This window comes from Musa acuminata, unplaced genomic scaffold, assembly GCF_036884655.1.
Source record: "Musa acuminata AAA Group cultivar baxijiao unplaced genomic scaffold, Cavendish_Baxijiao_AAA HiC_scaffold_1153, whole genome shotgun sequence".
In the NCBI taxonomy this organism is placed as follows: domain Eukaryota; kingdom Viridiplantae; phylum Streptophyta; class Magnoliopsida; order Zingiberales; family Musaceae; genus Musa; species Musa acuminata.
Genome location: NW_027021365.1, coordinates 39,297 through 67,167, shown reverse-complemented (window position 1 = coordinate 67,167; position 27,871 = coordinate 39,297). Strand labels below are relative to the sequence as shown.

The 27,871-nt window shown below is 37.7% G+C and overlaps 2 protein-coding genes across 2 annotated transcripts in view; both read right to left on the bottom strand.

Moving 5' to 3' along the window:
* Positions 1 to 1,201: 1,201 nt before the first annotated feature.
* Positions 1,202 to 6,043, bottom strand: LOC135671740 (uncharacterized). The gene is made up of 12 exons (XM_065179896.1): positions 5,904 to 6,043; positions 5,628 to 5,794; positions 5,366 to 5,447; positions 3,974 to 5,281; positions 3,400 to 3,484; positions 3,195 to 3,290; positions 2,939 to 3,091; positions 2,747 to 2,854; positions 2,129 to 2,248; positions 1,917 to 2,042; positions 1,693 to 1,776; positions 1,202 to 1,611 (listed from the first exon to the last, which is right to left on the bottom strand). Exons 4-12 carry the CDS (start codon positions 4,948 to 4,950, stop codon positions 1,486 to 1,488), a joined length of 1,875 nt encoding a protein of 624 aa, XP_065035968.1. The 5' UTR covers positions 4,951 to 5,281; positions 5,366 to 5,447; positions 5,628 to 5,794; positions 5,904 to 6,043; the 3' UTR covers positions 1,202 to 1,485.
* LOC135671742 (BEACH domain-containing protein C2-like) overlaps positions 5,888 to 27,871 on the bottom strand; it is a 24,352-nt gene continuing 2,368 nt past the window's right edge. The window contains exons 2-24 of the mRNA XM_065179903.1: positions 26,139 to 26,487; positions 24,597 to 25,219; positions 22,158 to 22,242; positions 21,340 to 21,534; positions 20,596 to 21,144; positions 20,380 to 20,523; positions 19,699 to 20,187; positions 18,513 to 18,661; positions 17,074 to 17,143; positions 16,900 to 16,983; positions 16,758 to 16,814; positions 16,594 to 16,662; positions 16,429 to 16,515; positions 16,223 to 16,339; positions 13,270 to 13,419; positions 13,050 to 13,134; positions 12,845 to 12,965; positions 12,222 to 12,318; positions 12,031 to 12,144; positions 8,730 to 9,099; positions 6,692 to 7,464; positions 6,489 to 6,611; positions 5,888 to 6,178 (exon numbers count right to left, since the gene is read on the bottom strand). Coding sequence (XP_065035975.1) covers positions 6,110 to 6,178; positions 6,489 to 6,611; positions 6,692 to 7,464; positions 8,730 to 9,099; positions 12,031 to 12,144; positions 12,222 to 12,318; positions 12,845 to 12,965; positions 13,050 to 13,134; positions 13,270 to 13,419; positions 16,223 to 16,339; positions 16,429 to 16,515; positions 16,594 to 16,662; positions 16,758 to 16,814; positions 16,900 to 16,983; positions 17,074 to 17,143; positions 18,513 to 18,661; positions 19,699 to 20,187; positions 20,380 to 20,523; positions 20,596 to 21,144; positions 21,340 to 21,534; positions 22,158 to 22,242; positions 24,597 to 25,219; positions 26,139 to 26,487 — 4,969 coding nt within the window. The 3' untranslated portion in view covers positions 5,888 to 6,109. The remainder of the gene's footprint in view (positions 6,179 to 6,488; positions 6,612 to 6,691; positions 7,465 to 8,729; positions 9,100 to 12,030; positions 12,145 to 12,221; positions 12,319 to 12,844; positions 12,966 to 13,049; positions 13,135 to 13,269; positions 13,420 to 16,222; positions 16,340 to 16,428; positions 16,516 to 16,593; positions 16,663 to 16,757; positions 16,815 to 16,899; positions 16,984 to 17,073; positions 17,144 to 18,512; positions 18,662 to 19,698; positions 20,188 to 20,379; positions 20,524 to 20,595; positions 21,145 to 21,339; positions 21,535 to 22,157; positions 22,243 to 24,596; positions 25,220 to 26,138; positions 26,488 to 27,871) is intronic.

Here is a 27,871-nt window from a genome sequence, read left to right as displayed (position 1 = left end):
AGGACTTCTCGGAAGAGACTGATGATAGACAGAGGGATCAAGATCTCCAGAATGGCAAAAAGTAAATTCCATCATCCTATGCTCCACAAAAGGTCACAGACTTTAGCCTCGTTGCCAAACCAGAAAAGGAAGTGACCGGCAGTATCTGAAGAGCAGTCATCTTATTTGTTCACCCTCTAAGATAATAAGCAAGCATCCCCGTGTACTTAATAGTTCTATAGATGAAAGATAAATCAGATCTGAGATCCGTTAGATTCGCTGTTTCTTGTGAGAAATAGCAAAAAACCACAAACAATGAAACCGATTCCAAAAGAGCAAAACAGAGATAACGTAAAAGAAAACTGAGACTAATACCATGAGCATCATCATCATCATCATCAGAACGATTCTTTCCCATGCGTGAGCAAACGGTGCATCGTCGATCAAGATAATGAGGAACGAGTGATTCACCTAAGAGGCGTCGTTTCCTCGATCTCCAGACAGGGATCACCGATCTCCGAGGGACGCTCATCAGAGGTATTGCTAAGAGATAGGAAGCACATGTTAGGGTTTCGATCGGGAAGCGGGAGCAAAAGGCGGAGGGTAGTTCTATTTGCCCGAGAAAGAATGATGGGAGGACAGAGGGAGAAACTGTGGATTCCGAATGGAAATGGCGCCTCCAGGGGTTTTATAGGCCAGCACGAACAAAAAGCAGCGTCGCCGAGAGACGTTATTGCGATTGGGATTTAATTTACATATTTGTCCTTTCTGGGTAAGCCCTTTTGGAATTCTGCTATTTATATATTTCTTATTAGATGGTTCCAAAAAGAAGCAAATATTTAAGGTTCATTGAGACAAACCTGAGTAATTATGTAAGTTCTCCTTCAAAGGCAGCAGCTTCTCCATGCACCTTAAAAGCTTTCGCCGTTTCCCCATGGTGAACTCACGTAGGGTATAGTCTTCGTCGGGCCATATGGTGTGGATGCGCCACCCTCCACCACCACCTGCACGTTGGTCCACAGTAACAACCGGCCTGAGAGGTGGGTGTGGAGAGAGTACCGCTTGTAGCGCTCTACCTGGTTACTTCTATGGCAGCCAGAAAATGTTCCATAGAAATACAATTTCTAGTAAAAGAACTGCTAACCAAGATTTTAAATCTCAATTTGGTACCGATTTCAATACTTCATCGGACTAATACATTTGATAGTTAATCAAACCTGTATCAGCTGAAAAATTAAAATTAAAATTAAATACTGACCGAATTGTAGAGTCCGATACCAATCCTTTCTCGGATTGGTATATACAGATTGGGGCTGGTATTCGAGATAATGCTACTATCAAAATGTGATTAAGAGTTTCTAAAATTATAACAAGAAAGCAATTCTTGTTAAAGAATAGACATCGTCTCTTGAAAGAATCTACAGCAGAGCCAGTATGATTCATTTGCTTAAGACGTCAAGAGAATGAGGTCATGGGGGACTAAAAGTTCAGACAGCGGTACTACGCTCACTTCAGAAGAGTTTTGACAATGGACTTCACGTTGAGCTTCTTAAGGTCGGTGTAGGACTGACCGCAACCAACAAACATCACTGGAGCTCCTGAAACATAGACCATGGAAAGAGCTGCTCCAACCTGACACGAAAATTTCGGGAATTAGTGGAAAAACGAAGTAACGACAAGAAAGCAACTTCTACGGCTAAAACAATTTACAACCTTATCATCAATCGTGTCGAACTTGGTGAGCAGGATGCCATCGATCAACCTGGCATTCGAAATCGTGGACAGGTCTGCTAATTTCTGCATGGTAGTATGTGAAACAACCAAGTGATTGGTAAAACTGTGGGTCTAGCAAAGGATGCAGGATGGATGCTCGAACTGGTCATCTGGTAAAATTATCAACAACAATCTTGAAATGGAGAACATGGGACACATGGTACCTGGTTGAACTTGGTTAATTGATCCACAGCATCATTTCCAACCAAAGCCTCTCCAACAAAAAGTACCAGATCTGGGTTGTTGAGGTTGATGAGCTTGGAGAGTGCTCTCATCAGTGGCTCATTATCCTGATATGCAACAGCAAGAAAGCTGGTTATAGACAATACATCTCCTACATGTTTGGCCAATTAATAGTGTCCCCAGTAATTCTTACCTGCATACGGCCAGCTGTGTCGACAAGGACAACATCTGAATTATTGGATTTAGCCTCCTGGATAGCTTCTTTCGCTACAATTGCGGGATCCTTTTCGTAGCCTTTCTCGAAGATAGGTATCTGCAAAGCATTTTAGTTGTTACAAATGTATAGGTCTCGTAGCCATTGCGCACTTCAGCTTTAATCACTTGTATTGTAACAATGCTAATGTCACAGCAAAGTCAGATTACAAACTTGAACATCGGTATCAAAGGTTGGTAATGGTCAATTTTATCTTCATTTGACTAGTGACTACACTAACAGCAGAAGCTACCATTCAATGCTGCAAAAGGTAAAAAAAGGATCGCCAAGTGCCTTACGACTGCTTCTTTCTTTCAAGATGTATTATCAGAGAGAAACCAAACCACATGTAGTGGCAAGTCCAACATGTTCTTTGAAATCGACTAAAGAGTAGCATGTAGATAATCTTTTCCAATCTCTCGGCATGAAATCCAAATTTATCAATAAACAACGAGCACAACTGAAAGGAGGCATAGTCGAGCAAGGAGCAAAATAAAACAATGGAAAGCTGATATCCATCATGAACAAACACCAATAAATCAAGAGTAGGTGGCATACCTGGAGTCTGCGTGCATGAGTCCGAAGCTGTTCAACAGCACCAGACCTGAATGTATCACATGCTGCCAGCATGACATTAACTTCATGTTGCAAAAGCCAGTATGCAACCTATATAATTACAAAAGAAGAAGATATTTCAGAAATGGGACAAATGCCAGCCAAATAAAAAGAATTAAGAGAAAATATGCTAACCTTGGCAAGATTGGTAGATTTTCCAACTCCATTGACACCAACAAAAACAACAACATAAGGTCTTCCTTGCTCCTTAGCGACATGGACATCTCGCAAAATGTCAATGGATCTCTTTGGTGTTAAAATACGAAGAAGTGCCTCTTCCATGGCTGTCTGCAGTTGTAATCCAACACTGAGATATACGGTTTTGCAAGAGTATGACTGCAGCAAAATGAAGCCAGCAAAAAAAAGGTATACATCAACCCCATCAACAAACCTGAACTGTTGAAGAAACTCTCGTAAAGGAGCCCAGTTTTTTCCCCTCAAGACTAGCTGCTACTGATTCACAAAGCTTTTCAGCTATTTCCTCAGCCTGAAAGTTCCATGAAAAAATAACTCTATGATGAATAGTATAATAGTTGAAACAAACATCAGAATTTGGCATACATATATCAACCAAACATGGAAGACCAGACACATACCACATTTTTAGTCATCAACCTATCCTTGAGAGCTTTCAAGGCTGGTTTCAAGTCAGACTTCTCTAACACAGCATTACCTGCAATACTGAAGCCAAGAAAATGCAACATAGATGAATAATTGTCGGAACATAGTGGATCCAGATTGCATGGAATAGCAGCTAAGGTTCTGAAGAGAAAAAAAAAAACAATGGGGCCATTGAGGACCTAAAAACATTTTGTTTTGTATGCAAAATCTAAGGTGCAGTCAATCAAAAGGATTGATTTAATTACCCTCTTTTGACCTCTGATTATACACTAATTTCAATTTGTGGTGGGCATATTACAAATTTAGACCACAAGCACATGAACTACTGTAGAGATAGATTTATAAAATAAGCATCAGAAAAGAACAATTAAGTCGAGAAGCTACAAACAGATACATGTGCAGGTATCAGCTATGCATATTCCCTCATTTGAGAGAGAAGAATAATCTACAGTAAGTTGAATGAAGATATTTGAAAGAAAACTATTGATATATAACCAAAGCATTCACTAAATAAACAATCATGAAGAGGTTTCAAATCCAAATATTTACCTTTGGAACATAGACGAGAACCACCCCTTCTTCTTCGTGCAAGGTTTTTCATTCTCCACTTCCTCATCTTCCTCACTCTCACTTTCGCTGCTCACAATTTCCTCCTTATCCATCATGCTCTCTCCCCGATCTGCCTCCACAACCTCCAGAGGCTCTTCCCCTCTCTCATCCACTGGATTCGTAAAATCCAATCTCGACTCAGAAGGTGAATCATCCCAAACCCTGTTCTTCTTCACATTCTTCTTTGGCTCCGCCTTGGTGGCCTTGCTCCCAACGCCACCAGTGTCCGTCTTCTTCCCACCTTTGGACCGCAACTTCTGTAACTTGTTTACATCGAATGCCCCAACTTCAGGCGCTCCGGTCTCTTTTCCCTTCAGAAAACCACTCGGGGCACGAGAATTGTCTTTACTTTCATTCCCTTGCCCATTTGAACTACCATTCGCTAACCAACGGCCCTTTCCTGAATCGCCATCTGACTCGTCTTTCCCAGAACCGCTGGTGTTGCCACTGCTACCGCTATTTCGTTGCTTCCCGGAACCGCTGGTTTGCTTCTTGGGCGCCGTGGGGACGCGGGCAGCCTGCTTGGACTTGCGCATCTCCTCCGCCCGCGCCTCGGCCTCCTTCTGGAGCTGGCGGAAGGTCTCGTTGAAATCATCGTACGACGTGCGACTGGGGTCATGGATCCGGGAGAACTCGCGGCGGACGGCCGCGAGGAGATCGTCTACGTAGAGGAGATGAAAGATGCGCTGGTAGACGGCGACGAAGACGAGGCCGAGGTCGTTGTCGAAGACCCACTTGAGGGTGTAGGCGGCTCCGCCGGCGGCGCCGGGAGCGTCGTAGTGGAAGGCCGCGTCTGCGGAGCGCTCCTCGAGGAGGCAGGAGCGGATGAGCGCGTCGATCGGGGATCCCTTGAGCGAGCTGCCGAGCTCCCACAGGATCAGCCCACCCCGCGTAAAGATCAGCAGCTGGTCCAACATCTTCGACTCCAAGCAACCAGATCGGATGTTAGAATTCTAAACCCTGGCAAAGGATGATGAAAAAGAAAGGGGAGATGAACGAAGAGAAAAGGAGAAGACGGGTTCAAGAGAAGTGCCAGGAGATGAACGGAGCGGAGGAGAGAAAACGCGTTGAACGTTTCCTTGCGGTGGGCGGTTTACTTAAATGGATGAATGCGGTGTCCGTAGAGGGGGCAGACGCCAAATTAGTGATCCTTAAGTTGGTCCGATCCAAACTATTAATGGATTCAATTGACCGGTTGTCGCTCTGCCAAATTGCCACCAATGGCTGTGCTACATATGCCGCTATATACTGCGAGGCAGCACAACAACCCGAGTTAATTATGGTAGGGTCTTGAATTCAATGAGCACCAGCACCAGTCTTGTCCTGACCTACCTTCTCCACTCGCGTCACGTATCCCCTCTTGCTTCTATCCGTGTCATTCTCCACTAATATGCTGTGTCTTCTGTTGGTGCTCCTAACAATGCCTCAAATACAGGAACACAATCACAATACAGAAATTGAGGATGGAACAGAGAAAACGGTCAAGATGACAAATTGCTTGAAACATCACGCATATAACTTACCGTACTTGTGATTTTAACTATATTATCAACCGAGAAAACCTTCTAGAGATTCTTTTATAGGTTTATTGTACCTGAGTCAAATCTTATGTTTCTGAAGAGTACTGCTCAGAAGACATCTCGAGATTTGCTCTCAAAGAACAGCTTATTTGATGCTGACAGCTAGTAGAGTAATCTGGCATACCGAGTGGAAGAATTAAGAGATTCAAATAATTTCATATGCTATGCAGCAGCCAATGTCCTGAAAAAGGCAGCATTTGATGTGTTTCAGCGCTTGCTAACTTGTAGTACATCAAAATACGGAAAGAAGGCAAGATAAGGAAAGAGAAGGAACTAAAGAGGAGAAAAACCTCAAAACTGATTTCATCTATAAAACAATAAGATCATATACAGAATGAAGAAAAATAGACAACTCTGCATCCTCTCTTCTGCACAATGTTTCAATATTCTGCTATCCTACTATTTGCACAATGTGTTTCACAACACATATGGTTGGTCGATGGCTGGCCGAAAGCCACCAGAGGTCAAGAATCATGCGTCGAAAAGAATCAACCGCTCATGATTGAAGCAGACCATCACCTTCCCAACCAAGCCGAAGCATGTGATCCACTACCTTCAAGCTCAACTGCAAGAAGAGAGATTTTGATATATGACGAGGCCAAAGAAAGTGTAGATGAATGCATGTTCAGATGCATCATGCGAATCGCACCTCAGTATGCTTATTACGCTAAAGATACGATTATTCGGCATGAGTAAACTAAGAAGCATGATTGAAATGAAGCAAAAAATGTGATGTTTATTCAAATGGACTCTCTTACTGTTCATGGCTTATGTCAATATCATACATTTATAGCATGGAAAACCAAAATCTTGAAAATCATTAATGCATGGCCTAGTTAGCTGCTAAAAATGAGATTTGAATTATAAACGCTTACAGCAGGGTCTGTGAAAACTATCAGCTGTTTATCTGCTGTTGATACTAAAAGGTTGGTGCTATCCTTGTTCAGACCTATGCAAGTGATGTCTTGACTTCGTTCCAAAACCAAAGTATGAAAAACCTGCAACCAAATCCCAACAAACTTATGACATATTAACACGCATAACAATTACAACAGGAAAGAAATAGATAACAGCTTACCTTCAGGGTATGCAAATTTAGGAAAGCAATTGAAGGAACAGGAACTGCTATTCTGTCCTCTGTGTTTTCATTAGAAACGTCATTTCTGTCTAACTCCATATTGTTATTTTCTGCGACAATGTCATCTTTAGTAGTATCATTTGTACAAGATGATGTCCCAATTAAAGCATTTTCCCCATCAGCAGAAATCTGAATGCAACTGATTCTGCCAGAGAAAGGTGATATAACTGTTGTAGCAATCGGTATCCCATTGACTGTAAAGGTGGATAGACTTTTCTTGATCTTATTCCAAATTAATAGAACTCCTTGAGATGAGAGGCAGACAATATGTGCCTCCTTAATATCTAGCTTCTTTATCAATCGACCTCTCCTCAAAGAATGTAGGATAACGCCGGAAGCATTTGAGCAGGAAGCAACAGCACCTAGGTCAGAACAAACAGAACAGGAGATTATCTCTCCAAGATGACCTCTTAATACATGCATGGGGCCTTCAATCCGATGCCTTCTGCTAGTGTCTAGAGTACTATTTGGATCGCTACCACCTGCAGGACTAATTGCTGTTGGGGTAGATTCTGATACATTCTTTGCATTTGAAGGAGAAACACGGTGTATTCTCCAAATTATAACAGTTGTGTCTCGAGAACCCGTGACAAGATAGTTGCTGTCATTTGAAAGGGAAAGACAGGTCACAGGTGCACAATGCCCAGCAGCAGTTTCAATCGTTTTGGCCCCATCAGAGGAGATCAACTTGATGGAGTTATCAGAATGCCCACCTGTATTCATTGAAGTGAACAATCATTGATATTTAAAGACAATATGTCCCAAAGCAAATTCCACAGATTGAATTTCGAAAATAATGAATACAATGTGTATAAGCCAAAATATCAATACATCAAATGTAGAATGCCCACATCAACAAAAAAGTGAAATGAATATCTGGAGTTGAGACATTAAATTTGTTTGGAACATGACTGGGAAGACCATCATGATGAGAAAAACAGTTCTATGAAATGAATACAACTTCTGTGCTTTTTTGCATCAGAATGTAGAACAACTAAAGAACATGATATTCACTACGTTCAAGTAGCCAGTGGTCGCGGAGGTTGGCATTGATATGTAGGGTCAAAATATTTTCTTTAGTAGGAGCTGAAGGTGTTATATTCAAGAATAAAATGGTAGAAGATCAAGCTGGTTCAGACAGGTAAAACAACAACCATTTTCAAAAGGGTTTGAAAAAAAATGAAGTTTTTGAAATCACTCTGCCACTTGTTAGATAAATCCATGTAGCTGAGCCCTCATTTTTTGGCAACACTTAGATATAATATTAATATCGATTGGGCCATGCCAATTAAGTCAAAATATCATAATGACATTTAAAAAATGTTAGAAACAACAACAAGAAGCCATAACCTCTCAAACAATAAAATGAGGATGTCTTAAAAATAAAAGTTGTAAAGGATATTCACATTACCATGCTTAAGATAATAAGCCAGCTACATATGAATAACAGTGATATTGTTGGTACACTCTCTATTTTCAACTACCAGCAGTGCAATCTTGTAATGGTGTTTCAAACCCAAAAGCATGTGGGCTAAGCCCCAAAAAGAGAGTAAAGACTTATTCTTTACTCTTTGAGGTGGATAGTAACTCATGTTATCATAAGCCATTATTTTAAGGTACTACAATCTCCTCCACTAGTGGCTTGACATCTCATCAAAGCCCAACATAATTATCCTATCTACCACTGCATACGAATCCAACTGACCATCAACTCTTGATATCAGATTGGGATATCAGAATCAAACAAAGATAAAATACTTGCACTGCAAATTATGAATGTACAACTCAAAGTGGATGCAGTAGAATTACACGCATCTATCGTGATTAGTTTATCCTTGTGCCTACAAATGATCCTCATCGTATGCACTTACCAATATATAAGAAAAGATCGATCAGCTGTTCTCTAATTGTCTTGTTATAAAACTATTTAGCAGTCTGAAGTCAGCTGTGCAAAGGTTAATGGAACAAGAATACCCACCGGTGATGATCTCTTTGTCACATGTGATTGCAACAATTGCTGAGCTTTGCACTCCAGATGCTGGAAAAGCTAAAGCCCGAGGATATTGCCAGTCATCTGTACCAGATGGACCAGGTCCTTTGAACATGCGCATGAGCGCACCACCAGTTGAACTAGCAGCAGCCTTACCGTGTTGAAACAGGAAAGGTGTTCCATGGCCATCGGGAGTATTTGGTTGCCATTTGTGCAGTGCCACATATGCTGCAGGTGCATTTGTATCCACAACTACTACAGAGTCAGGTGATGCAAAAATTGCACCGGCAGGAACATTACAGCGATCTGGATTTGGAACTGCATAAGGTCTAATCCCATTTGGATTGCGATATATGGTCTGTAAAAATAAGCAAAAGCTTTAGAAACTAAGCAGGATTAGCTTTCGGCCAAATTCGGCAATGTTTTACACATACTAAGAAGACACAATTCCGGCATACAAAAATATATCAGTAGATATAGGCTAAATATGGCTCTGAACAAACAATGCAAAAATAATTGATTCTCTCTGATGAATAGGACCTTAATCAGTATAAAAATTGCAGTTTTAGAGAAAATACAATAGATACAGCCTACAGAGACTCCAGATCTCTCTCTCTCGGATTAGTATTTCGAAGGTTTATTTTGGGCATTGATGACTTGAAGGAGACATATGGTTCTGCAAATGCAAAAACAACTAAATATAACATTGTACTTAGAGATCATGTTCGATATTCCTTTTGGCGTTCCAAATTCGTTCATTTTAGATGTTTCTTCAAGTATACTGAACAGATTACAATAACATCAACATCATTCCTGGGATTTATTATTTCAAGGATAATACCTAAGTTTATATTCTTGATTTACTAAATTTATCAGACCTTACGTCAGTAAGAGGACAAGAGTCTTGGCATGATGATAATTTTAGATCCAGGCGACCAAGATATGAGTCCAAGAGAACAACCTCTCTGATTTGCAAGGGCAAGGAGCCTCGTGAACTAGGCCACCCTTTTTACAAAAATCTGCTCGTATTTATTGTAAAATGAAGATGTCAACTAACTTAGCTAGTTGACATCACCACTTACCCTTTGCGAAAAAAAAGGACTTGTTTTTGTAATCACAAAGCAAGTCCTATGAGAAACCAAATAGTAAATTGAATGAGCTTCTCTGTTATTTCTTTTGCTTCAAAGCATTCCTCTTACATAAGTAAAATTCCATGCTGGACAAGACAACAAAGAGCTCGGTTACACAATCATAATAATTGAGGATTGCCCTAGGATTGTCCTTGGAACAGATGTGCCACAATTTTGATCACTTGATGTTCTCTAGCAAATTTTGTGACAACAAGCATTGTATATGCATCAAGGTAACATATATCAGTTCAACACTTTCTACCCAATATTTGTTAATTGGCAAAGATCATAATATTAGTTATCATCGTGCATGAATGGTACTTTGATCTATATGAGCGGGCAATGTTCGTTTTGGAAACCTAAGAGTAGATGATTTGGGTGCCCCAGAGACCTGCAATATAAACATATTCTGTAGCTACATATCATCCCTTCACCCATAAGTTAGATTCTCATGGCAAACCTCTGTTGATAAAATGGCTGCCAATCACTTGCCCAAGCTTCCAAATATATGCATTTGGTTAGAAAATAGAAATAACCATAAAAATTCTGGAAAAAGATTATCTTTGCTGTTTCCATTGCTCAAGAATTTATATCGTTCGCATGAAACAGTATATAATTCGTCTAAGAAGTTATTAATCTTATTAGCAACCAAGAATATTGGCTAGTAAGCAGAGCCCCAAGCTCATCACGTAATTCCAGACAATTGAATACAAGACAGACCTTTCATATTTGCCTAGTGTTGGAATGATTGTTTCGCTGGAAAAATTCTAATAAATAATTAATGTAATTTGATGGATATCCAATTGGTAAAAATATTGTTTGTTAGTTTATAGCAGAACATGAAGACATTTCGCAACAGAAGAACAGTAGCAGAGGCATATAACTTAGATTATGCAAACAAATTACTAATTGTAAAGGACCAAAATCTGTGAAGATCATGAAGCACTTCAATGAGCTAACAATGTAGACATATAAAGGGAGGTAGCTCATTTATAGATTATTGCATGCATAAGAAGAAGCACTCCAAGTATTTATGGTCTCAGTTGAGATATCCAAGTTGGTTAGCATATTGTTGCACAAGCGATAAGTCTTAGGCTCAAGTGCATTAGTGTATTGTTGGTTAGTACATTGTGAGCGTCATGTACATCATTCGATGAAATGGAAATTACTTTAAAAAAAAAAAAGAATTTATGAAGATTATTCACTTTTCACATTTTGAGATTTATTTTTAGCAGTACCTTATCAAGAAATTGTTCCAGCATCTCAGATGAGTTGATGGTTTTGAGTCTTTTGACAGATGGGGCCCAAAATATAGAATTAACTTATCCTAATATTTTCTCTTTGAGATTTGTACTAATCATCCATGAAAAACTTGATATAACTAGACTAGGATATTTTTGTGGGTGGCAGATGACATGAGGTGGAAGGGGGCAGTAGTAGGTTCCGGTCATAGATGCCAAAATGGTGGTAGCCACATGCATAAAGCTGACATTTGATAATCAAATTACTCTCATGTATCTTTTGTAGTCACTAATTCCAAATTAATTGGAATGATATTCCAAAAACCATGGCAGCAAGAAATAGACCTCTATTACACCTGAAAGCAATAAATTAAAATTTAGTTATTACTTACTATCTTCGTGAATTTATTGCAAATGCAAAACTTGATTTCTGTAACACTATGGACAATTTCCCTTCCTGTGATTAATAATGATGCTCCAGAATATGAAAAGGCATACTGCAATAATTGACAAAATACATAGTTCCACCTTTTTATCAAATTGTCAACAACCAAAAACCTGCACATATTATCACTTCTTTATATTATTAAGTCCTCAATATTATTTAGAATAAGAAAAAAAATATTAAATCCCCAATGAAAAAACTAATTACATGGCCAATCTCAACAGTACATGCATCATCTCATGTTGATAAATCCTCGCCTAAACAAAATGTAAAAGAATTTATTATAATGCTGACTAAATTTCTAGTGTGAACATAGAGAGGCATTAATTACTTTGACTGACTACCATGTCCTACAACATTCATCTTTGATTCTAATGTACAAAAGAAGAATCAGATACACATGCACACACACATAGGAGGAGAGAGAGAGAGAGAGAGAACTGTTTTGAATAGAATGCAAAAGATGTTAATACCTGTAGGTGTAGAACATCAGCCAAGGGTCTTTTCTTTAAATGTGGAACGGTCAACAATTGAGATGGTGTTTGCCCAAAATATGCAATCTGGTCTTGGGTAGCACGTCTTTGTACCTATATGTGATTTTGAAGAGGCATTTAAGCAACCATCACAAAGGAAAACAAATCAAACCAGCACCATTAAGACTTACTGGGTCTTCGATTTTGTCGATATCAATTGTCCCTTCGTATGTAATATAGAAAAAAACATTATTTGCTTCCACAGCTTCATTACCACGCTGCTTGTATCTGAAATACCAACTAGTCAGCATAAATAAAAAACAAAGATGACAAGGAAAATACAGAAGCAAACACTTCAGTAAATACTAGACTCTCTATTATGTATCACTGGAGAACTAAGAAATTTAGAAACTGAAACATCTTGGAAAAAAGTCAGAGCAAGAGTCAGAAAAGTCTTCAGGACCAACAAAAGGGCGAAGCCTATTGTATATATAAAGTGCCATTAAAAGGGCTAGTGTAAGCACTTATTTCAGGACTACTGCTTATTGATGGTACTTAGAACCCGAAAAACCTGTCATTCCAGATTTGTGATGTTTAAGGCTCATATTGGTTGGTCCCTATAAGTATATGATGTGACGCACATTCTAAAATTGGCATGGAACCTCCTAAGATATCACGGCTTCATGCCAGTCAATTATCACACAAGGAATCCTGGTGATCTTGAACAACAGGAAATTATGAAAAAGAGCACAGGCAGTAAACGTAGAACTGCATCAAGCATAAAACTGAGGAGGTGTCTGCTTGAACAACATACCCAAAAATGAGGTCAATCCACTCATGTAAGTGAGAAGATACATGCTCACTTTCAAGAGCCATATGATGCTTATGGATGAAATCAACAGGGCTATCAGCCCAAGGAGGTAATTTCACAGAATCTGCAGCAAACGAATCAAGTTGAATTTCACTACTTTGCAGAGTGCGTCATTTGGCATGAACGCTTGGAGAAGTAAAGCACTTACCCAATTTTCCTCCAAGTTGAGTTGTACCAAAATCAATGGAATTCACATTGACTAGTACCTCAGGGAGGTAAAACATTTCTGGAACCTAACAGTAACAACAAATTGAAAAAAAAAGAAAGATAGCTCAGATGCACAAAGGCTTATAAACTTTGGACCACAGGGAGAAATACTAACAAATATAGAAGAAAAGATTAATATTTCATGCACATAAATAGATTACCAACTCTTTCACATCACTCATATCTTCAAGTACACCATCCCAAGTACCACTAATATCAGAAAACATACGATCAGCATGGTCAAATTTGCCACCTTGTAGTTGAATAGAAAGAGTGGTAAATGGCTCCACTCTAACAAGGTAATACAAAACCTGAAAAGCATTCAACAAAGGATGGAAATGAGGTACACAAATACTTTCTTTCTCATACTTATAATTTAAAATATGGTCAACAGAGAAATTACAAAAAAAATAAAGAATTTTCAATTAATATTTTAATCATACAGCAGAATTTAGACTATATATGAAAAATTACGACACACTGACTTTCAAGGGTTGACCAACATGTAAGCCATAAAAATGCACTAACATTAGGCAGGTACAACTTAAATTTCACTGAAATCTGTTGGTAAAGACATATCTTCTGCAATATATCCTATGAACCTAACTACCTTAAAAAAATCAAATATCCTTCAACTGAATGATCCTAATATATATGAGATTTGTGCTTATTTTATTATTTCTTCTAATATATGAACAATTTCAGACTTATAAAACCTTTATGATGATATAAATCTAAAAACTACAAACTATTTTTTGTGTCCATGTCATCTTATCAGCAGAACAAAAACTACAAAATAATGTGTCCGTGTCATCCATGCCAAACATTGTAACTGGTCCTTCAAATCTTATCACATGTTCACAAGTAGCTGAAATCTTGAAAGAGTGAATGACTTTCTGTCTAGCTTAATTGGCATAAAAGGCTCACCCAAGATAAAAACTATTCTCCTTTAACACAGATAAATTTCTTATAAAGAATTCTTACTGATAGTTCAAGGATGAAAGCATCACAAAACATGAGGAAGAACAGCTGGGACACAATTGATTGTTAGAAAAAAGAAGACCAGAGAGGGGAAGTTGATGGAAATGTAGAAGAAAGTGATTAAGCAGACTTGCCAGCAAAACCACCTCTTACATTCAGCCTTTTCTTTACTGATTGAGGCAGCAATACCCCTGCAAAGTCTCCCCACCCAAATTAAAAAGAATTGGCAAGTCAATTTCAGCTTGACAACAAGAATCTTTTTTATGGACAGGGTGATTCTTTTCTCTTTGATGCTGCTTGATGTTTAGACGACCTTAAGTAGAAAAAGGATAAAAAAAAAATCTAGATCTATAGCAAGGAAGGGCTTAGAAGTAGGTAGCAACACAGATTAAATGCTTTCTTAACAATTTTACTTGATAGAGAAATAACTCAGAATCAAGGTCTTTAATTTTTCCCAGTTCGGCCAGTAACAAACTTCTATGACTAATTTGACTAGATAAGTTTGCATTGTTGAAGATATGAATATTGTTATTTACTGGTCCAACAACCAGGAACTGGACTGCTTAAAACTACACGGTCCAATACAGTTTGCTTAAAAGGGTTCATTTTTAAGTGTGATGCTCTGGCTTGCGAGGAGTCAAGCTACCTAGGGCTAGTGAGGAGTCGTGATGATTTACTTATAGGGTTTTTATTTATCACGATGCTATGGCCAGCGAGCATTGGGGCTCGCAAGGAGTCATGCGACTCCTTGGAAGTTTCCTCTTCACTGTCGCTGCATGCATGCCTGCCACTGCCCCCTCCGATACAGCTCTTCCTACACCACTGCCTCTTCTTCTTCCTTCTTTCGTTTGCTTCTTCTTCTTCCTTCATCCTCCTCTTCTTCCTTCTTCCTACTCCCTTTTCCTTCTTTTCTTTTCCTTCTTCTTCCCCTGTTTCCCTGTCTCAGCAGTACTGCAATATATTCCAGTGTCGGTATGCCAGAAGGGACTGTAACCACACCAGTCTGGCTATAGACTAGCATGAGGCCGATACCCAAAATTGAAAACCTGGCTCGGAATGCAACTAGATACTAACAAATAAAAGGCAAAACTACTTTTACAATTTGGGCAACAACACAAATAAAAGCTACTTTATCCAAGACATCTATGAAGTACAAGCTGCAGCCTCTTATGAAGTGTGGGATTGATTCCATTTTAAAACCATTCAAAATGAGAAAGATAGGCTGATTTCCCTAGCTGTCTTACCCTTTTGCTGGTTCTAGAAATAGAGAAATGTCTTCCCATTGTATATATGTAAATGAAATAGAAAGAAGGTATGTCAATCCAGGCTGCACCATTACATTCTAAAGCCAACCAGCAGTGCGAACACTTCACTGTATTGTTCACCTTCTTTATTGCCCTATTTTGGAATTGGAAGTGCTAGGGAGTTTGCTTAATCATCCATTAGAAGTTCACTGTCAACTCTTGGGGGAGTTTTAGTCCCTCTTGTTTGTAGCAGTTTTCACCTTCGTATTAGTACCAGGAGTCCCTATCTCTTTTGCAGACAGTTCCCTTGTTTTGCCTTCTGAGCAGTTTGAATTGGATTCCTTCTGCCATCTTCCTAATACCTTTCTATGGCAATCAACACGAGCTAATAAGGCACGGTCAACATGAAATAATTATTCATGGAATAACTAGAACTGGAGAAGCTTGAAGCTTTCAGGTAAAATTATTACCCTGAACCAAGAGACTACAAAGATCAATGATAGGAGAAACACTTGGGATCTTACAGTTTACTGCATAACGTCAGCTAAGTAAACCTCAGTGATTAATGAATGAAACCAAAATGCAGTGCAGTAGCTTTTTAGTTAGAATGGCACATGTGGATTCTCTAAAGCTTTTACCTAACAGTTCAACATACAAAATTTAAGACATTCAAACTTCATTAGCAATCAATGCATGGTTGAGATGAAAGATAATGCATACATAAAAAATAAAGGTACAAAATCTGCATGTTCAAATTTTATACTACAACAAAGACAAGGAAACAAAGGGTGCATATGCATATCACAAGACAAGATAACCATATGAGAGCCAAATAATGAATGGGAATGGAATCACAGGAAAAAAGAAAAACAAATAAAATATAAGTTACCGTTCCCGCACTAGAATAATGAGAGCCATAGTGGAATTTGGGGATGACAGGATCATCAAAACTGGAGTACCTCTCTTGGAACTTCTTTAGTCTTTCAGGATTTAACGCTCCAACAGGCTGCAACATTGAGTGTATTTTAGTCCTTCACATAGCACTAATTTCAAACAAAAGGAAACAAAATCCAGAAAGATAAATAACTAATCTACCTTTGAAAGATCTCTGTATGTTGCAGGATCCTCAAGATCCAGTGTCTTAGAAGAATAATCTGCTAGAATCCAGGGGAAAACAGGATACTGCAGTGGGCAACAAATATCATAAATTCACTAAAAGAATGATTAAAAGCAGTTCTTAAAACACTTCAGAAATTTGACCTGTGTGATGTCATTGTAACTCCGCCCAGCCAGGGTGTTTAGTTCCATTAGATACTCAAAATTGCTAATCTGCATGAAAGTGTAATTGCAGAACATAACTTTAATGCATACACACTACTGAAACCAAGTCAAGAAACATAAATATATCTAATAAATAATTTTACCTCCCAGCGTGCCCAACGTTCCGTGAGCTGAGTTCTTTTAAGAATTTGTTCAGGCCTCTGGAATCATAAATGTAGAACAGTAAGCCATAATGACCACAATATCACAAGTAGTAAATATTTCAGAAGCAAGCAGCACACATACTTGTGTAGCAAGATAGACGTTGTTTAAATGAGGAGGACGAGATTGAACGATTGCACGATAAGCATTTTTGCGCCCTTCAGTACTCTGTAATAAACCAAACATAGCCAGAACATGATCCTTATAGCAAGATCAATTCTAATACATATTAAAATTAGAGAGAAAAAATAATATTACCATAAAATCAAAAAAAAAGTTTGAACGATCAACCATGAACAGTTCTAAAGCACTCCTTCTAAGAAGATATCTGCAGGAAAAAGAAATGAAAAATACTGTAAATATGCTAAAAGCTTCTAGAACATAGAAGCTACAAGTCTAGAAATTTTGCAACTTAAATATAGATCAAACAGCAAAGAGTAAAGCATATATACATCAACCAAAAAGTGGGAAACACATTCAACTGTCTCTAGCATGGATTAGATACCATGGTAATGAAGCCAGATACATGCTGCACTTACAGCTCTGGTGCTGAATCAGATTGTGAATTAATGTAAACCAGTCTGGTGTACAGCAAACCCATAAAAACTTTTTTTTGGCAATAATCTGATTGGCTTTGATTGGATTAAGCCCAAATAATTCTATAAAAAAAGAATCAGTCAAGGCTTGTTTGAACACATCAGGCTAAGGCATTTCTCACAATCCCTTTCTGTTCCTAGGATGCAACAAATCAGTGGTGACAAAAAATAAAAAAGAAGACAAAGTGGAGGAGAGAGATGACGGATATGCAGCCTCAACACATCAAGGTAGACAAAGAAAGAAGGTTAGTACAATTTCTTTTGCACTCCATTTTTTATTTTCCCTGATTAGAAATTCAGCACAACATCCACCAGAAGGTTATTTTCACTCTATTCGTATGATAGGGAACCGATACATACAGGTACCAATATGAAGATTTAATTCCTTGATACAGCAAAGAGCAGGATGTAATTAGAAGATAATCAGTAGTCATGGAGGACATAGAATAACGAAAAAAAATTTCTTGCCAACAACCATTTAAGCAGTTTCATATTAATAAATCTATAAAATAAACAATTATTTTACTACAATAGAAACGACCTCTTCGACTTCTGAAAAGTGCAATCAAGACACCAATTTTTTGCATCTACATTCAGTCACTCTTCATGAGTCAAAAGTTCTCACCGTAAAACATCTAAAACAACCTTCTAAAGTGCACTTTCGCCAATATCTAACTCATTTCCAATAGTAATTCTATACAAAATGCAATCAGCATTGGATAATCTTAATTAGACTACTATATATACCAAGTTTTGTTGTCTCGAACCGACCAGCCATATCAGTCCTTGGACAGACCGGTACCGGTCGATCGATTGAACTAGTTATATACATCATGAACAGTACAATTTCCTGAATAATAAATAGTTCCATCAAGAATCTCGCCCATCACATATATAAGGAAATTCTATTAGAAATTTTCAATTTGTTCACAGTTACCACTACATAGAAGGGCTTGTTCAAACATCTATAACAAATCATGAGATCCAACTACATATTTCATCAAGGAAGATGCAAATAATCCAAAAACAAGAAAGCAATAACAAATGATAAATACGTATAAAACGCATGACAAAGATAAAATAAAACAGAAAATCACATACCTTCTGCTAAACATTTGATGAATAGATGAGATCAACCAGCTTCGATCCTTCTCCTGCTCATTACATTGACTAGAAGCACCCACCCCATCCTCTAAGGAAGCATCACTGGTTCGTTCATCTATAATGAAATTAATTCTCTTGGTCGTTACCTAAAAATCAGATTCAGAAGTATTACATGTAACTTACAGCATATTAATGGTCAACAACATTACCAAAAATGCTGCAAGATATGTAAAGATCTCAACGCTAAGAACCAAGGATAAGAAATAACAACCAGATAAATTAATATAGAAGTTCTCATCTGAAGTGTTGATACACTATCAGGTTTAAGGCAACATAATTTGGAATTTAGATAGAACTATGACTATGATAAAACATTATCTAGAGGGAGAAAAAGAAACTATAAAAAAATGGAATAGATACAGAAAACACAACAATCTGAAACTTCAAGCACTAGTCCAGATGGCATGCTTTTCAGAATTCTGTCCTCGGACAATAAGAAAGCTTCAGGGATAAAACATTGGACAGAGCAGAAATATCTATATACATTTACATATGCATAAGTACTTGGCCAGCATATATCCATAGAATATGGAAAAAAATAGATGAACCACCAAAGGTTGCATAAGTTGACCCTGTTAGACCTGCATTGTCGGGAACCTCATGTGCCCTTGTGTCTAACTAGAGCATAATTTGGGAGGAAATGAGGAGGTCAAGATTCACCAACTGTGTAGCTTTGGTAAATTAAGATTATGTATGTGATAACCCAAATGCAGCCATTATCCTAAAGCTATGACAAACGAACCCATCTCATATTATTAGTAGATTGATTGAGTCATATATACAATTAAAATTTTAAATTACTTCAAAGTGTGGAACTGCTGGGATATTGCAACCTCCTGTCTCACATGTCAATTAATGCAGAATATATAACCCTAAATAATCCTCTAGATTTTGCAAGAATATCCAAACTGCAACCAACTACACTTGCACATATCCTTAATGGTCCTACACTCCTACTCCAAGAATAATTGAGTAACAGAAATATAGACAAGATAGAGATCTTGAAGCTAAGTAGAAACAGCATTTTAACACCAGGACTTTTGACCATAATGAATATTTGAGTCTGCAGCAACAATTCCTAGAGCAGTCAATATCAAAGCATAATGCCTCAAGTTGATTATACCTGGAAGGTTCCTCGCACAACCTTTAGTGGCCGAACCATTAGCGATGGAAGTTCAGCAATAATTCTTTCATCAGATTCACTAGGCACATAACCAGGGGAATCCACAAAAGTGGACTGAACCAAACTATGATCATTAGAAGTTCCAGAACTTCTAGGATCTATTGAACCCTTTTCAGTAGTGAAAGATTCTTTCTGTTGATTATTGTTATTGCTCTCACTAATTGCAGTATCCATTTGCTCATCATCCTCATTTCTTTCTTCCAAAGATATTGCCTCTGCCATTATCATGGAAGCATTGGAAGCGAAGTTTTTACTTAGTGAAGCATCTTGATTATTTTCTTCATGTACATTTGATTCTTCACCAAGTTTGATTTGCAATCGATCTTCATAATCAGCAGCTGCACCTAGATGGTCAGAACCATTATAGTCTCTTTTCAAGTATTGTCTCATCCTAGAAGAACTTTCTGTGAAATCCAACTTCCAAAAGACCTGCATATTGAAAAAAATAATGCAACATTATATCATGTTTTCAGAGGGACAAAAAAGTCGCCTGCTAAAATCACAATAGTAATGAATATTTTATATCTGACGATAAATGATATTAAATAAAACATGCAGTACAATTTTAAAGAGAAGAGATCAACGAGATCATTAAAGTCTAGGAAACTTGATGGGACATACATGCTTAGGGTTACATAGGGAGTCTCCAAAAGGTCCAAAAAGTCCACTCATCTCTATCAAACGGTGAAGAAGTTTTCTCCATGCCCGATTACCAATGGATAAGTGGTGCTTATCCAATATCTCAACTTGTAGTCGCCTATCCATCTGCAAGTCCACGAATTTTAGTACACAATGCAATTGTGAAGTACATCTCATGAATTAGCAGTAAAGTCATACCTCACCCCGCTGCATGTTTCTTGCTAAAGCAAAACTTCCTACAAGCACTGCAACATATTTATATGAGAGTGCAGAGAAGTCTCTCCCTGAAACTGTTTTTGAATCAACTGATTGAAGGCATTCATTCCAAGCAGCACCCATGGCTTCAGAAATATTCCATCGCTTGGCACGCTCAGAATCACTTTGACTTCTCCTTTGTGCTGAAGTAGCCATTGCTACAGCACAAAGACCTCTTCCAGAACCTATCTTAGCATTTCGTTCGAGATCACGTGCAGCAGCCAAAGCAGCAGCTTTTGCAGCTGCTTTGTCTTTTGGGACAGGTGGAGACTTGTTTGCTGTTTCAGGAGGCTTTTGAAAGCTTGAAAAGGTATGTAGTCTAGTTTGCCTTCGCTCAAATAGGGACGTATCACGCCTAAGCGGTGTATTTTTAATAGGTGTTACAACAACTTCCCCACCAGCAGCACCAGCAGCAATCATTGCTAGTGCCATTGCAGCAGGAGGTGATGCAAAAGCAGCAGCCCAACCAGGTGACATCATTGAAACAGCAGCCTGCAATGACATTAGTTGCTTCAGTACCAATTATGCAAAATATGAATTTAAAAAGAGTAGCCTAATAAATGTAATTGACTAGGACAGTCATGCAGTGCAAACTGAAAATTTTATAATTAGTTTCCTCAAAATTTTATTTACAAATTGAATCTCAGGCTTCTAAGTATGAGAATTCGGTACAGCTAACAAAAGCACCTCAAGAGGCAGTGCATCAGCAGCCAAAGCCCGATCATCGACAATGAGGGGATTTTGACCATCCGAGGAAGTAAATTCATGTATACCAGCCAAAAGTGGTCGCCAACGCCTGAGAATAGCAACAAAAGGTGGCAAAATGGCTTCGACGTACTGTTTTCTGACAGGTTTTCTATCCCTTCCAATGGCATTCCAGACCTGCACCATTAGAATTTAAATAGAATGGTACTTTTGTTTGAGAGCAAAATTGTATGTGTACTCACAATGTGAAAAAACAATAACTGACAAAACAAAAAGTCAAGGAAAATTGATGCTAATAAATACATAGTAAGCATGGAACTTTAGTTGAACAATATCCTAATCTAAACATCAGATACACCTCATATCCTGCCCATCTAATTACAAATTCTTCAAATAATAACTTGTATCAAGGCAAATTCAGTACTATTTTTGACAAAAAACTGCAGGCATTATACAGCATCAAAGATACTCTTATCGTATACCATTTACCGTTAGTAACTTTTATCCATCAAACACTTGAGGAAGCACCGATAATGCACATAGGTAGAGTATGGAAATCGAACTACAAGGATAACTCCCTATAAAACCAAAAGTAATAATGAGAAGCTCTAATTAATAAACACTTCAATGATAGACAAATCTATTGAAACACTGGATTAAGAGAGGAGCAAGTAATCTGCAGATTAGTATTTTAGTAGTACCCGGTACAGTATAGACACAAGAAACTATAGTCAGATTTAAAATGTGGACCACAAATTTACTAGCACAGAAATGCAGTAAAATAGAGAGCTTTTGCTGACCTCTGAAAACAAAATGCAAGATGCAACCAAAACCCTCTGTCTCTTGGATTCAGATATTGGCATGTTCAGTATTGGTGCAAGTACACTGCAAAGAAAAGAATCTATTAGCACAAATTGTCTAAACAAGAAACACGAGAGAGAGCATTATGTATATTTATACCTGATATCACAAAACATCACGTAGGTAAAGTGGTAAAGGCCCACTTCATCAAGATATAGTGTCAACTTAATAAACATCTCAGATCATTTATGTGTGAAGATATATTTATATTAGTAAATACTTCTTGATAAATTCATCTCCAGTATTTTCATTGTTATATTTCATACCATATTTTATCATTTATTCAATTTCATGATCTTTAAAAGTTAGATATTTTTATGAATATGAAGGTAAAAGAACCAATAATTTTATTTTCATAAAATTTATCTTATATTTTTAAAATAATTTGGATGATTTTATATACACACAGTACTTTAATAACTTTCCCGACGAATCACAATCCTACTGATCTACTGACCCATCCAATCTGGATATTATTGTGATCCCAATCCCTGGACCAATTTTACAAACTATGACTACAGATACACATTCCATAGACAACCATAGGATTCCTCAAATCATGATCAATAAAAATGGTCATTATGAGAGGCCAAAAGATAATTCCCAAAAAAAGAACATGGATAGAAATCATCAATTGAAGAAGTACCAACAAAAAAAAGTCCAACAACATAACTTCTGCAAATCACAGGATGGCATGGTACCATACAACACCGTGCCATGTCTATACCAAATTTAACATGCAAAGACTCTTTAATATGCAACATAATTTTATGCAAGGTATGCAATTTCAAATAATACCATCCGATACGGGAGGTACATACCGGTCCGTCAGCTTACCGGTAAACGGACCGCCCGTTATGGACGGAACGATATATATATATATATATATAAACGAGGCGATGTCGCATCGCCTCGGCAACGTCGCCCCGCGTGGGAGAAGGAAAGGCCGACATCGCCTTTTATAAAAAAAATATATATATAAATATATACATAATCTTTTATATATAAATTATATATATATATATATATATCGAACGGTATATTGTTCGGTATACAGTTTCGTACCATACCAAGCGAACGTCGAAACTTCGATACGGTACGAAATTGCATACCTTGACTTTATGTACCAAGATATGACAGATACTGAGTCCATAATACTGCAATATGATTTCAAGCTTCTTTAAAACATTACCACATAATTGAGGCATCATATGCGTAGTGTCATGGAAAATAATTTCAATTTATAGAAAAAAGTTGACAATTAATTTTTTGGCACAAGAACTAAGCAAAAATGCTACTCTTTTCACGTAAGCAAGTCATAGTAACCTACTAGGAAAATGCAATCCAATAAATGGTTTAAATCATATTAGAAATTTTAAAAAATGAACATCGAGCATCAAATGATAGATATATTGCATCTAACATCAACTGTATAGTTTATGCTTTATAGGTTTCTATACCATCAAATATACTAATATAGTACCATAAGTTCTAAATATTCGCTAAAGTTTCACTACAGAATGAAACAAATCAACAGTTGGTGCAAATGCCGATAATCATATCCACTAAATTTACATTCAGATACTGAAAAGGCTATTGATTCACTTCAGATCACAAATTGTTACAAAATCATCTAATCCCAAACCACCCCATCACAAAGATCCAACGTAAACTACTCCCCTGCTCGTAAATATATGCATTTTGTCAGGTTTCCTTTTTTATTATTCCAGATATATTTTCATCCATCTCTTCAGTTGTTATTTTGGATCGTGTTTAGAGGCATATATTTAGTTGTATTTTTATCTTTTGGTCCCACATGATCAACCCTATACTGATTATAAATCGGGAAGACAGAATACTTAGCAATTAAGAGTCATGTTTATAAAGTTCTGGATGTGTATTTAATTGATGGGACTCATTTACTAGGCACCCTTTGGATACATTGGATTTTGTGTGATTCAAAGGTTTCCAAGAAAAGCACTCTTCACTCATAATTCATCTTAATTTTCACTACATCATATATTGCAAGCCCTAGAGGTTGAATCTTGGAACTCGTTTTCTATTTATGCAATAAAGTTGAAATATGTTAACTCCTAATAGGTCAATTCTCCTCAACCTGGATAGTACCATGATAGTATGGTCATATACCATCAATGATATGATAAAGTCATTCTCAAGGACCTACCAAATCATAGAAAAAGGCAACAAGAGTATAAAGGTCTCAAACAATTAAATCCTGTAGTAAGACTAACAAGTTAGCCAATTATCTCATACTAAACAAAGATTTCATTGACCTTAACAATGTGAATTTATTTTACATGTTAAAAGATATGTATTATATACAAGAATAACAGAAATAATATCTTAAGAAACCATACCTCCAAAGAAGTGCTGAGCGGGGTTTCCTTGCTGGCAAACGATTGCTACTATCAAATGGCATGAGGTTCCCACTACGATAAATTAATCCTTCAGAAATGCCGTCCTTAATGCTAATGTTCCTCATAAATATGTCATCTTCACCGTTGTCATCCTCCCTCATTGCTGCAAGAACCATCCGGAGCATGCATAAAAATGGCTGATCACTGTCCAACAACTGGTAAAGTGCTGTCATTCCTCCCATTCCAGTTCCAGATCCACCACCAATACCGAGACCACCGCCAATTCCAGATTCATCCAACAGAAGTGCTTGAAGCATCGCTATGGATTTCTTCATTAATGGAAGTTCAATCCAGTTTCCATTTGAGTCTTTTTCCAGAACAGCATTCCAAGATTCCCAGCCACTTCCTCCACCACCAAAAGCTGTTGCTTTTGAGGGAAGGCCAACACCATACCACAACCTACTCCTGTACTTCCAACCCTCCAATAGATCTAAAGCACAGCTACCATAAGATACAAATGCACATCGAACAGATTCATAAGGTTCCGCTGCAGCAGCTGCCGTAAGGCGCTCCATAATTGCTGCAGAAATTTGTCCGTTTGCATCAGCCATAGAAGCAAGAACCTGATTAGGAACAAAATGCCATAATCAAATGAAATAGTTCAGATAGAATTTGGTAATAGATAACATTGATGCATACGCAGTTGAGATAGAACAAGCAAAACAAACATAACTCTGTAATGGAAGGCTGTAAAAGAACTAGTTCTTAACACATTCAAATAGGAATATCAGGTCATACAAAGCCTACAACCACATTTTGAACATAAGCTGTAAGCTAAGCATTGAATTGAGACCATTAGCAATCAGTTCTCAATGCGCTAAAACATATTTACAAATTTTTGAACCATCTAGTCTCCTCATGGCCTCTGTTCTCAAGCACTCATTGTTTGTCCTAATGGCAACAAAATGAATTACTATAGCTTCCTATTCTTTTTCTTACCTTTTCTTTTCATTTTTCCCACTTCATTTCTTGAACTCCTTCTCCAACTAATTTTGCATTTTCCTTCTTTTTTATATGATCAGCTTGATCTTCATTCTTTCTTCTTCCTTTTTCCTTCATCAATCTCCTCCTCATGATTTGCTCCTAAGAAATGGGTATAGGTCACTAGGGAATATCGGAAGGTTACAGATCACCATCACAAACAGGCCTCCAGGAAGCAATCTAATACCATTATGAAGTTGAAAAGTTGTGTCAAAAGCAAAAACATGGAGAAATTGTTTTTTAAGTTGATCAACAAGATCAAAATGTACAAATGACTTATTACATGAAGAAAGTAATCAACATGTCTTTTGCATCCACCTTGCATGTTAGGGTCTATAGCGCATATCATCCAGCCATTGCTTGCAAAGATCATAACAAATGGTTTGGAACTAAACTTACAAAATTATCTCAACCAAAAAGTGTATTAAAATAAAGAAGAAATATTGAATATGAATCCAGCACATCAAAATATGAAACAAGAATATACAGTAGTGTGCATACATCAAGGGGAAGACCTCCGGCATCACTGGACAATGATGACCTCTTCGAGGGAATATTATCCACAGGTTCACTACCAGTTCTACCTATAGAATTTGTGCGACTAATAGTAGCTGAGGTCAAAGAAGCAGGGGACCCAATGCTGTCAGCTGCACGGGCTGAAACAAATAGCTGTCCTTGAAAACGTAAATGATCTTCTACAAGCATCAGAATAACAATTGCATTTTCAGCCAAAGCAACTGAAAGATGTGCAGCATTTTCTGCTTCTGCTTTAGCTTCTAGTGGTGACAAGCCCTCAGCAGCAACACCAGCAGCCGCTGCTGCAATAATTTGAGTCTGCCGGAAAGACAAGCTGGGTGAAGTAATTAAAGTGACAATTTTGCAATTTCTAGTGACATCAACAAGATGAGTTATGAAAACAAGGCTTCAGCATTTCTTCCAAAATAACAGCAACGAGATACAGTTTGCATAAACCGAATGAGTAAAGCATTAAATTTCACTATCAATAACAATAGAATACTAACATAGTAGTATAGCAGAAAGGATATAGAGAAGAGAACCAGAAATAAGAAAGTGTGTAACATAGAAATGAGATCTAAAACACTAACCTTATTGAAAGAAAATTAGCACAATCTTAGAACTCATTGAAAAATTATGACACATTCTATATGAAAAGCAAAACAAAAAAAAATGGTCCAAAGAAAAGCCAAACTAAGAAAAGATTTGTGGACATTCTAGGGCCGCCATAGAAAAAAACACAAGCATAAGCTTCACCCGCTTTCTCCTTACCCTCCAATGAATGGTACCAACTCATACTGATTGTTGGCACATCAAGGTCCATGCCAGTCCAGCTGTGGACCATATAAGCTCAGAACCTAGATATTAAACCTTGCTTCAAATATCAACTTCAGAATTCAGCAGAACCAACCAATAAATCATCACAATTTTCTTTTGTTGCACAGCCCAAAACCTCTTCATCTTCTGCAAGTGTAGTGCTTCTCTTCCTCAAGCATGAGTGTCCATCCTTTACAGAAGTATATATACATTGATAAAGCAGGCAGTCATGAGATCCAGGTATGTTACTTTCTTTCTAAAATCTAGTTTGATTTTGCAATCACTCAGAATAAAAAGTTGGTACTTAAGGTTTCTTCTCTCAAATTTTATAAGAATAATGGATAGCTATAGTTGGGTGATCTATCCATGCAAGTATCTTTGGTGATTAATCTTGTTGATCTAATATCCCTAATTTGATCTGATTTTCTTCTATATTTTTCCCTTTTTCTGACCACCAAATACCAAGATGTTTCAAGTGTTTCACACAGAGAGCCATCACTCACCAGAAAAATCTCATATCTAAAGTTGAACAGAAAGACCTGCCACCCAGACCACACACAGAGAGAGACTGCATGAGAGAGACAAGAGACAAGGAGGATGAGGAGCAGGATAAGGCATGGATGCTGAGGAGACAAACCACGAGAAGAAAAAAGGATGTGGCGTACATGGCAGGGAGGAGGTTGTGATGGCAGGGAAAAGAGAGATAATAATAAATAAGAATAATAAGGAAAAAGTTGCGGAAGCTGTTAAAAATGTTTAAAAAAGAGTTGATGGCATTAGTTTGGCACTGATCTGCTTACTGCTCATTAAGTTCCCAAAGCCCCATATGATAAATTTACACAGCAGTACATCCTGTACTAGACAGATGCAGAAGAAATAGCCCAGTTTGCATCCCGGGTGGT